This window comes from Siphateles boraxobius, unplaced genomic scaffold (genome assembly GCF_051911475.1).
Source record: "Siphateles boraxobius isolate OS27281-9 unplaced genomic scaffold, OSU_SipBor_1 16, whole genome shotgun sequence".
Taxonomy (NCBI): Eukaryota; Metazoa; Chordata; class Actinopteri; order Cypriniformes; family Leuciscidae; genus Siphateles; species Siphateles boraxobius.
In genome coordinates this window covers 4561401-4574009 of record NW_027508766.1, presented here as the reverse complement: position 1 = coordinate 4574009, position 12609 = coordinate 4561401, and the positions used below count along the sequence as shown (strand labels likewise).

Below are 12609 nucleotides of genomic sequence, written 5' to 3'. Positions count from 1 at the left end.
TTTTACTGCAAAAATCCTACATATTGTACCTTTAAATACAGGTGTAAATGGGGTCCAGTGTTTTGTGAACCAATGAATCAGAAATGTGACCGCACTGAATTGGTAGTGTAAACATTAATGCTTCATCCTAGATAACAGCAAATGACTGCCTATTCACCTATCAACCTGCTAAAATGTTAAAAGTCCAGTTTCAAATTGGATGAGCGCCACATTGAAAAATAACTAGAAACTTATAATCATAACCAGCCATGAATGCTGTGAAAGTATTCACGTGCTAGGGCAGCACGGTAAATCTTTAACAGACCACGATCTCGATTCAAACACCATGCGATCTTATTCCTAAATTACAACGATTCACAATCACTACATCTACAGGTCCTTCTCAAAATTTGCATATTGTGATAAAGTTCATTATTTTCCATAATGCAATGATAAAAATTAAACTTTCATATATTTTAGATTCATTGCACACCAACTGAAATATTTCAGGTCTTTTATTGTTCTAATACTGATGATTTTGGCATACAGCTCATGAAAACCCAAAATTCCTATCTCAAAAAATTAGCATATCATGAAAAGGGTCTCTAAACGAGCTATTAACCTAATCATCTGAATCAACTAATTAACTCTAAACACCTGCAAAAGATTCCTGAGGATTTTAAAAACTCCCAGCCTGTTTCATTACTCAAAACCGCAATCATGGGTAAGACTGCTGACCTGACTGCTGTCCAGAAGGCCATCATTGACACCCTCAAGCAAGAGGGTAAGACACAGAAAGAAATTTCTGAACAAATAGGCTGTTCCCAGAGTGCTGTATCAAGGCACCTCAGTGGGAAGTCCTTGGGAAGGAAAAAGTGTGGCAAAAAACGCTGCACAACGAGAAGAGGTGACCGGACCCTGAGGAAGATTGTGGAGAAGGACCGATTCCAGACCTTGGGGGACCTGCGGAAGCAGTGGACTGAGTCTGGAGTAGAAACATCCAGAGCCAGCGTGCACAGGCGTGTGCAGGAAATGGGCTACAGGTGCCGCATTCCCCAGGTCAAGTCACTTTTGAACCAGAAACAGCGGCAGAAGCGCCTGACCTGGGCTACAGAGAAGCAGCACTGGACTGTTGCTCAGTGGTCCAAAGTACTTTTTTCGGATGAAAGCAAATTTTGCATGTCATTCGGAAATCAAGGTGCCAGAGTCTGGAGGAAGACTGGGGAGAAGGAAATGCCAAAATGCCTGAAGTCCAGTGTCAAGTACCCACAGTCAGTGATGGTGTTGGTCCACTGTGTTTTATCAAGGTCAGGGTCAATGCAGCTAGCTATCAGGAGATTTTGGAGGACTTCATGCTTCCATCTGCTGAAAAAGCTTTATAGAGATGAAGATTTCATTTTTCAGCACGACCTGGCACCTGCTCACAGTGCCAAAACCATTGGTAAATGGTTTACTGACCATGGTATTACTGTGCTCAATTGGCCTGCCAACTCTCCTGACCTGAACCCCATAGAGAATCTGTGGGATATTGTGAAGAGAAAGTTGAGAGACGCAAGACCCAACACTCTGGATGAGCTTAAGGCCGCTATCGAAGCATCCTGGGCCTCCATAACACCTCAGCAGTGCCTCAGGCTGATTGCCTCCATGCCACGCCGCATTGAAGCAGTCATTTCTGCAAAAGGATTCCCGACCAAGTATTGAGTGCATAACTGAACATAATTATTTGAAGGTTGACTTTTTTTGTATTAAAAACACTTCTTTTATTGGTCGGATGAAATATGCTAATTTTTTGAGATAGGAATTTTGGGTTTTCATGAGCTGTATGCCAAAATTATCAGTATTAAAACAATAAAAGACCTGAAATATTTCAGTTGGTGTGCAATGAATCTAAAATATATGAAAGTTTAATTTTTATCATTACATTATGGAAAATAATGAACTTTATCACAATATGCAAATTTTTTGAGAAGGACCTGTATGTCCGGAATGCAGAATCCCTGACAACATTCAAAAGACAACTGAAAACTCATCTCTTCCGTGAGTACCTTTAAATCCTCCCTTGTCTGGCTTATGCTACTCTTCACAATGTCTGAACTTCGTATTTTGAGCACTTCTTGCGTTGTTTTTGCCTCTTCACAATGCCTTGACTTGTCTTTAGTCCTCAGTTCTAAGTCGCTTTGGATAAAAGTGTCTGCTAAATGACTAAATGTAAATCTGTATTCGCGCTGCCGCTGAGCCAGAGAGATAGCAGTTGTCATGTATTAGATATGAAACAGCTTCACAAAAAAGGCTTTTTCAACCACAGACAGTATCATTATTTCTGTTACAATAATTCGAATGATCACAGAAGTACTGGGATAAAAGTTTAAAGTTCAGATATAAACACTGATGTCTACAGTAGTGATCAAAAAAGAGATAATCACCTTTTAGAAGTAACTTGACGCTTCAAATAAAGATTGTATTGCTTACATCGATACACCAGTAGGTGGCCACAATCAACTTTTTTAAAAATGTATTTCATTTAAGAGATTTGTTCAAAAACGCTGATTCATGCAGTAATGAAACAAGTCAAGTCTTTATGAGTGAGTTGTTTAATCTTTCATTCAATCAAATTAAAACATTTTTTTTTAAATACTACAGAACTGCAGCAACTAACATTTTGTCAGAACCTCTAGTAAAAAATAATTATTATTTTGTTTAGTTGTCTATTTAGTATCATTGGAGAATTAAGGATCTCTATTAAATTCTCTACTGAATTTAATTAGAATTGTGCAGCTCTTGCATGTGCTTTTCCAATTTTCTAAGTTATCACCTGAGGCAGATCTTAAGTGTAAACAGGTTCATAGTCAGACACCATACCCTTCAAAAAAGACTGCATACATGAGGCTAACACAATTACTAACCCTAAATCACTCATAGCAGTGTTTTGGTTAACTAAAAGTAGACTAAAAATTGTTTTAGTTAACTGAAATAATCTGGAAATAAAATAAATACTAGATTAAAAAATATATACTTCAAGTGAAATGTATACTTCATCTCCACAAAAGGAAGCAAATGTGCACGTGAACTTGACAGCTATTTTGAAAGTGTAACTCCCCGTTGTGGATTCGCTCTTCCCTTAACAACAACGCTGCACGGGCAACTAAAGCAAAATGACAGTCCCATATGAGATTAATCAAATATAGACAACATAAAAGTAATCTTACAATTTACATCTGCACAAAAGGACTAGAATGCATACATGAACTAGACTGTGCTAGTCTGATGTGTAGGCTAACTCTTGTTGTGGATTCCCTTATCGGCGCACTGATGATACATGTGCAAATAAAGCACAAATAATTTACAACATTCTAATCTATTACAATTGTGTTCTCATTATAATGCTATGTATATAATATATTGGCACAGCACATCTTGCACTTAACTGCATTTAATGATCAAAGAGATTCCAGAATCAGACCTCTGGTACCGCCCAAAATGCCGCAATAACCAATCAGAAAAATAGACCAATATCTTTTTAAAGTAAGGTCGATCATCGTTTCATGCTTTTCGTCCCTGTCAAGTCTGAGTACCCGTGCCCTTAAATATTAAACGCATTGACAGATCTGAACACCTTTACTGAGACAAGTAGCCTACCAATTGTTGTTGCGTTTGGATGTGTGAATCCTCCTTTGTGATCTCTTTGAATGTTGTGGATTTGGCTGCAGTGTCCTGAACTCATAGAAACACATTTAGGACTGAATAATGAAATGTGTCTCCAGGAAATACCAGGGCTGTCAAACTCAGGTTTGAGGTAACTAAATCAAGTTTAATTCAATTCATTCAATAATTTAGGAAATATCATTTTATCAGTAAGAGATGGGTGTCAAATGGCGCTTTTCCATTGCATGGTACGGTTCGGTACGCTTTGACGCTTTTCCACTGCATGGTACGGTACGGTACGGTTCGGTACGGCTCGCTTTGGCGCTTTTCCACTGCATTGTACGGTAAGGCTCGGCTCGGCTCACTTGTGGCGCTTTTCCACTGCATGGTACGGTACGGTACGGCTCGCTTTAAATGGTACCACCTCTGTTGAGGTTCCAAGCGTACCGTACCGATATTAAAATGTGACGTGGAAGCACTGTAGATCACTGATTGATCAGACAGACAGAATCGTCACTAACAGCGTCACTGTATTTGCGAGACATCAAACCCGCTAGATTTAAATAGCCAGTAAAAGCCTCCAATGTTTTAAACCTACCTGACTGACTTGCTTTAATAAAAAAAACTTCCAAAAAAGAAATGGCTGAATTGTGGTCAGTGGACGAGAAGTGCAGACGTTCCTCTTGTTGGTTGCCGAGGAGCGGATAAACTAACGTTATAACGATCAGTCTAATAATCACACCCACTTTGAAGTGGTACTAACTGCAGTGGAAAAGTAACCGAGCTAAGTGATGTCCTTATGACAGTAATACAGCTATAAGATATAATACAGGTGTTAAGCAGACACACACAACGAACATGTTAGGCAGCAGTTACAACTTGAATACAATTTCAGTATAATATTAAAATATAAGGATAATATTTTATAGTTTTTTTATGTCGATCCAAAGTTGGTGCCATCTGAATTCTTCGCAATTATCGGCATCGCCTGAAACAATGGCGAATAACTCACTCCCCATTTCAACTTCCCTTCATCATATAAGAAGCTCCTTATTAAAAATACATTTCAGTCAGAGCAATATATGTGTTTAATAACAAAAGAATTATATGGAATGGTCAGATATATGTAACCTGCTTCAAAATAAGTGTAAATCAGTCTTTTACGTTCGGATCCACATATGACAGGTGAAATCAAATTAAACAGCTGCTGCTTCCACAACTGAAGACCAGAATAACAAACCACAGCACTGACAAACAACTGAAATAAACATTTGAGCGCTTAACATGGTTCCCGCGAAACTTTATGCCACCATGTCATTAGCACACTCATTAGAGGAATAGAGAAAGTCTCTTACATGCGTTGCTCCCTGATCATGCTGAAAGGCGGAAGCTAAATGAAGCATTTACACTAGCGGGACACAGCAGCTGCTAGTACAGCTAACTTAACCAGAGCTAGGATAACCTTGTCAAACACGTGTATCTAAGCTCTCTTATTGCAAATAATGGAAATGCCCATCACGTTGCATTTTTACTTCAGTTACATATCAAATTTCAACATGAAAAGATCATATCTAGTCAAATAAGTATGAAAAATACTCACAGCTTGACAACATTCTCCACCACCGCCGCCATCTTGGCTCTACTGAGCTGCTTGCAGCGGGTGATCTGAGCTTGCGCAGAATGAAGGACCTTAGAGGAAGGTCACGGGTCACGGGCGTTCAGGAGGCGTGCGCGTGAAGGCAGATATGAAGGTTCTTTTCATGTTCAAATAAAGACAGTAGGCTTCAATACAATGATCTGTCTTTTCAATCAAACAAAATATCTGTTGTCTTTCAAAACCCGTACGACTGGATTAACACAAAAGGAGAACGTTTAAATACTGTACTAGTTGCTATTCAAAGAGAGACTAAACGTGGTTCATACAACTCGTGCGCTATAATAAAAGTCTTTTGAAGCTTGTTTGAGAAAAAGAATTACATTTAAATCATTATTCCCTTTACAGCAAATCGAGCCAGTGTGTTGAATTCGAAATGTTGCTGCTTGCCTGGCATGCAACAGTTCGATCAACCCACTGCAACATTTTAAAAGTCAAATCACCTTTATTTATAAAGTGCTTTTTATAATACAGATTGTTTCAAAGCAGCTTTACAGAGATAACAGGTTAATATTGTTGTAATAATATTGTTAAATATAAAATTAAAGGTGAAGAAAGAAGAAAAAGGCGACAGTGGCAAGGAACCAAGTTCCATCAGGTGACAGAATGGAGAAAAAACCTTGGGAGAACCCAGGCTCAGTCAGGGGGCCAGTTCTCCTCTGGCCAACGAACGAACAGGGTACGATTATGATTTAGGCAGCATTATAGGTTAGAAGTCAGATTGGATCAGAACTTTCACAATATTTATCCGGTTTCATCTGGTTGGGGGGCGGAGTCATCACGCCGGTATGGAGACGAGTTTGTTGAGGTGTCCATGAGGCCTTCACAGGGCTGATGAGGCTGGCACTTCAGGGATGCGTTGTCGTCGTGTCCATGCGATGGTCGTTAATCAGATATGGATATGGCCTGGATCCGGCGGACTGTGGTAAACCTCGGGATAAACAGAGACTAATATTAGCATAGACGCCATCCTTCTTATGATGTACCAAGTACATCAGGATTTATGGGAAGTGTTCCCGGTTCCGGCTGATCTAAACTATGCAGCCTAATTATAGAAGTCTATAATGTGTTATGTGTTTGCTAAGCCAAAGAGATGTGTTTTTAGTCTAGATTTAAACTGACAGACTGTGTCTGCTTCCCGAACAATGTTAGGAAGATTGTTCCAAAGTTTTGGTGCTAAATAGGAAAAGGATCTACCGCCTCCAGCCTGCAGTCGATTTTGAAATTGTAGGTATTATCAACTGGCCAGAATTTTGAAATCGCAGTAGACATGAAGGACTATAATGCGTTAAGAGCTTGCTCAAGTAGTGGGGAGCTAAACCATTTAGTGCTTTGTAAGTAATCAGCAATATTTTAACATGTATACAATGTTTAAAAGAGAGCCAATGTAGTGTTGATAGAACCGGGCTAATATGGTCGTACTTCCTGGTTCTGGTAAGAACTTTAGCGGCTGCATTTTGGACCAGCTGTAGTTTTATTAAAGTGCAGGGCAACCACCCAGTACAATAATCTAGCCTTGATGTCATGAAGCCATGAACTAATTGTTCAGCATTTTTAATTGAGAGCATATGACATAATTTAGATATATTTTTAAGATGAAAAAATGCGGTTTTACAGATACTAGGCAAGTGACTTTAGAATGAAAGATTGGTATCAAAGAGCACACCCAGGTTCCTAACCGAAGACGAGGACTTGACAGAGCAGCCACCAAGTGTTAAACAGTATTCTAGGTTATTACGTGAGGAAGTTTTTTGTCCAATAATTAGTATCTCTGTTTTCTTCAGAATTAAGTAGTAGGAAATTACTAGTCCATTTTTTTATATCAGCTATGCATTCCGTTAATTTTGTGGATTGTTAAGTTTTGTCAGGGTGTGAAGAAATATAGAGTTAGGTATCATCAGCATAACAGTGAAAACTAATGCCATGCTTCCTAATGATATCTCCTAAAGGTAGCATGTACAGAGTGAACAGCAGCGGTCCTAGTACTGAGCCTTGTGGTACACACTACTGAACTTTTGACCGATAAGACATCTCTTCAATTACTGCTACAAACTAATAATGGTCAGATAAGTATGATTTAAACCATGCTAGTTCAGTTCCAATAATGCTAAAATAATTTTCGAGTCTATTTTAAAAAATGCTGTGGTCGATAGTGTCAAATTAAGCACTAAGATTGAGTAACACTAATAAAGAGATACAACCACGATCGGATGATAAGAGCAAATCATTTGTGACTCTAATGAGTGACTCATCATGTCCGGAAACATTATTTTTGTCTTACATTTAATAATAAACTCAGACAAGCTCAGTACTGACTCATTTTCCGTCTGTTTATTTTCGTGAATTTGAATGTGTGCAAAGGATTGTGGGTGATTTAAAGCCACGTAGGATACATCCAATGCATCCTTCAAAATGAGCTGAATGAAGGACACGAAATGAATGCTGCCTTCCAAGGATCCTTTAAATTGAGATGTTCTTCAGCGACGTTTGATGACGTGGCAGCCGAGACATGCAGCCTTTGTAGGGTGCAGCCTTCCGTTTGAGAAACACCCTATCCCTCCACTCCATTAGACGTCCAGAGAGGAGGAGCTGGATCATGTCATTTGATTCTGCAGTGAGTAGCCTACCACTTGGGAAAACCGCAGACTTCAACCTCTGCTGTGAATTCGAGAACCAGATCTGACCGATTCGTGTCCGAAGTTCCCTATTTATATGGGTTTTGTGAACTAGATCATTTTGACAAGATCCAAATGAAAAGGACGCTTCGTTCATGAAGTCAAGGGGTGTTTTTCACTGAATAATGAATAACTAATTAAAATCATATATTAAGAATATACGTGTACTAAACGTGTAAACAGGCGAAATTAACTTCAATAAGAAAGAACCCAACCCGTTATATTATTCCAACTTAGTGTTGTGGTGTTCACGAATGGACACGAGGTGGCACTAGTGGTCAATCTTACGAGACCAAGGCTGCGGCCGAAAACTGTAGAGCTGGACGTCATTTGACTGCAGTGCAGTGACGTGACCACTTCAAAACTTGTTGCCTCGCTGCCCTATGGGGCAATGACTTGTTCAGACAGACTTCTGAGGCAGCGCAAAGGTTCTACAGCAAAAATAGAGCCAGCTTTGGTGATAACTAAACTTGCTTTCCCTCCTTTATTCGTCTTGCTCAATAACAACTGACAGGTTGTGAATAGTAGCCACACACAGAGCAAAGCCTTTGACACGTTTACAAAGGCTGCACTGAAGTAACAGAGCACATGGTGAATACTTTTCAGTATCCTCCCTTCCTCAGACCACTTTCAGAATATTCCATGGAAATGTTTTTATATGCGTGTGCGTGTTTGCAGAAGCTGCCTGGGTGGTTATTATCTGTTACATTCTGTTAGTATGGGAGTGAGAAAGGAACACATTAGAGCAAGCCTGTGATATAAGGGCTGTAATTCCCTCCTAGGTTAGAGAGATCACACAAAGATGCACATACACACCCTGTACATTGAAAACTATGGGGTGAAAACATTATCAAAACATCCCACAAATGTACGCAACAGATTCACACATACACACCAATCTACAAATGATCATACATTATTGTCATTAGTGTCTTTGCTCACAATCCATAAATGCTTTATCTGTAACTGTAACTTCATGCACAACAAATCACAAGTCTTTTGCAGTTTTCTGCCCTAAGAGTGCCCATGAATATGCACTTTTGTATTTGTGGAATCTTGTAAGACGGTTGTTCCGCGGCCTTGATTCACAAATGCGCACAAGCCTATCTGTCCCCTTCATTACCTGCAAAATTACTTACTGAGATAACTGAACACTAATAATTTAATACTTCATATATATATTAGTGATGAACCGAAATGAAAATTCTGGGCTGAAACCGAAAATTTAGGATGCACTTGGCCGAAAACCGAAACTGAAGCCGAAAATGGCTTCTTTTAAAAACTTATACTAATATATATATATATATATATATATATATATATATATATATATATATATATATATATATATATATATATATATATTATATACAGTACAAAACCTAAAATATTTTTAACAATAAATATAAAAAATAATACCAAATAATATTATTCTTCAAGTTTTATGTTCCATCAAATAAAATAGTTTAACAGTTGTGCAAAAAGATGCACAATTATCTGAATAACTGCACACAAAATCACAGAATGGCAGTGGGCCTCTATTCTGCTGCTGCATGTAAACAATTTTTTACTTACATTTTAAATGGCTGTGCAAAACAATGCAAAACAACAGTGCAAAAACAGCACTAGAACTGAATCCAAACTCAAACTGTAAACAGCATGTAAGCCTATTGAGCCTTAGGAAACACAGTTGTGCAGTGCTACGCAAATTTTAATGTAACTGCTATACACACAGAAAATTGGACTGGGGGTCTTATATGGGCTTCATGTGGCACAATAGCCAGCCCGTCCTCATCCCAATGCGTCATATAGGACGCTTTTGCCAAAGCGTACATATCCTACGAACACATGGCACCCTTTAGCGTAAATATGAGACCACACTCGCAAGGTCTCTCGCTCTCTCCCTGTCTGGCGTGCGCGCGCAACACGGTTTGGAGCACGAGCTCTTCCGGGAGATTTGAACTAATTTGCGGGCATCAGGGGGCCGCTATCAATATGCGGGAGACATCCCTATCTTTGATAGGCAGACGCGTGATAAGAGCTTGACCGTGAGTGAAACCAAAGCGCTTGCGCACGGATGGGAGGGGCGGGTCACATTCATTTTCGGTTTACGTTTTCGGCAGTTTTTTTATCCTTCGGCCCGAAACCTATAATTAGGCCTGTCACGATAACAAATTTTGCTGGACGATAAATTGTCCAAGAAAATATTGCGATAAACGATAATATTGATAATAAACGATAATATTGTCGTTCTGAGACCATTTTCATCTAAAATAATGATAATGGCATAATAATGCAGGTACACCTTTTCAAAGATCAATAAACTTTTATTTCTAAAGACTATTTAAATGAGCAAAACAACCAAAAACAATAAAAGCAATGGACTCTGTCTCTGTTAACAAAAAATGCACATACCAATGTGTGACTTCCGTTCACACTGAGAATCATATGCATCATGTACTGTGTGTGCATGCATCTCATAAGAGTATGTGCACTAGTTTGTGTGTGTGTGCTTGTGCTTGCGTCTCAAATGAGTATGTGCGCGGAGAGTTTGTGTGTGTGTGCTCCGTCTCATTGAGTTTGTGCGCGAGTTTGTGTGTATGTGTGTGCGCGCGCGCGCTCGCGTCTCATATGAGTGTGCGCGAGTTTGTGCGCGCATAGACATCATATGATGTCTATGTGTGCGCACGTCTCATATGTGCGTGGAGAGTTTTTGTGCGCACGCGTGTCTCATATGATGTGCGTGGAGAGTGTGTGTGTGCGCGCATCTCGTTCTCGTGTGTGTAGAGTTTGCGTGTAGGCCTATGTGCGTGAGCGACTTTAGGTGTGTCGTTGTGCATTTCAAAGGTATTTGTTTGAGCATTCAGCTGTGTACATGTATGTTTGACTACTTAATATAGTATGTGTATGCAAGACAAGTGTTTCATATATGTGTGCGTGAATGAAGTTTGATTTGAGCCATAGACGGCTCATATGAGGGTGAAAGAGCGCGCGCGCGCGAGAGAGATGTACGCGCTACGGCGCTCTGCAATCAAATACGATTGTAAATAGGCTCAGTAAAAAAAAAAAAGTCGAAAATCAATGTGTGACGGTCAGCGTTGATATTGTCATCCAGTCTCTTTGGTAGAGAGAGAGAGAGAGAGAGAGAGAGAGAGAGAGAGAGAGAGAGAGAGAGAGACGAGGAAAACAAAACAAGCATGCAAATGGAAATTATCGCGGCCGGAAAAATTATCGAGCTCATTTTTTTTAGGCCTACCTATAATGCCATTTTCGGCCGAACATTTTCGGCTGCCGAAATTTCGGTGCACCCCTAATATATATATATATATATATATATATATATATATATATATATATATATATATATATATATATATATATAAATCAAGCCTGATTTTTGATGCTTTTTATACAACACATTTGCCGTGAATTTTGATACTGCTTGGTTTGTTGATCCGTTGGGACAAATTGCTTTCTCACTTCAAATGAACTGCCCCAGAGTTAATTTTCATTAGGGCCAAGACCACCTCGTTCAGGCGATTTGTGGATCCGAGCGCGATTCATACACCTAAATTAACCGAACTAATGGAGAAAACGCACCAGGTTCCGAAACAAACGCTCCAAATGAGCCAGGTGTGAAAACGCTTTTAAACTGAAGGAATAGAGGAACAGAGCAAAAATAGGCAGAATTTGTTCTGAGGCTATAGCCTACTGTCCTGCAGAGTTAAGCTCCAACCCTGATAAAAACTCAACTGCCTATATTTTTCTAGTGATCCTAAGACATTGATTAGCTGGTTCACTCATCTCCGGCCTGCCAAGCGTGGCCCAATACGGTGCAGTGAAACATTAGTTCCTATAGATTTATAACAAACAGAATGCAGGAGGAGCGGCAGCATAAAAGGAGGAGCGACGACAGTGGACGACACACTAGCGTAGCCAGAAAAGCGTCTCTGGGTGTGCATAAGAAAAATTGGGTGTGCCACATTTATTGTCAAATTAATGTGCAAAAAAAACTCGGACCCGGCTTATCACTAACTTTACAGAATAGACTGGGCTGATGTGTAAAACTTGTTTGCCACATAAACATAGGCCTAATACTAGGCCTACAGTATATAAAATATAACTCAGGGTTCAACATTAAGGCTTTACTTGTGCTTGTCCTTCGAACAAGTAAATCAGCCATTCTCTTGTCCAAGTAAAAATGCAGAAATCGGTTTAAACGTATGCTTCATCTTTCATTTTAAATTCTTAGATTTGATCAATACATTCAATTGAAAAAATTAGACACTATGCTGTTACCAATCAAATTAATTAATGTACACTGAAAAATTACAACTGCATTAAATAATGTTACGAGATTGTTTTAAATATTTTTTGAAGATACAAAAAAGATATTGGAAAGAATTATAGCCTACTTTTAAACACGAAACTAAACCACCAGTAGGGGGCGGCAGGTGACTGTCTTAATGAGTGAGTTATTCGGTCATTTATTCAAATGATTCGTTCAAACGGCTGAATCGTTAAGGAATGAGGTAGTTGTTTAATGGGTCATTGAATCTTTGACTCAATCGATTCATTCAAAGCGCGGAATCATTCAGTAATGCAGTTGTGTTCCGGTGAGCTGCGCTGTGGTTCTTGGGATGTTTGTTTGGAACTATT

General features: G+C 39.3%; 1 protein-coding gene across 3 annotated transcripts in view; it reads right to left on the bottom strand.

Annotated features, from left to right (window-relative positions):
• Window positions 1–12609, bottom strand: part of dpf2 (double PHD fingers 2) — a 44477-nt gene that overhangs the window by 21358 nt on the left and 10510 nt on the right. The window contains exon 2 of one of the 3 annotated variants that reach the window (XM_077231199.1): window positions 5222–6206. The exons of 1 other annotated variant lie outside the window; for it this stretch is intronic. In XM_077231199.1, the coding sequence (XP_077087314.1) occupies window positions 5222–5253 (32 nt within the window). In that variant the 5' untranslated portion in view covers window positions 5254–6206. Of the gene's footprint in view, window positions 1–5221; window positions 6207–12609 lie in introns of those variants that run through there. One more of the 3 variants, XM_077231194.1, reaches the window with a different exon arrangement.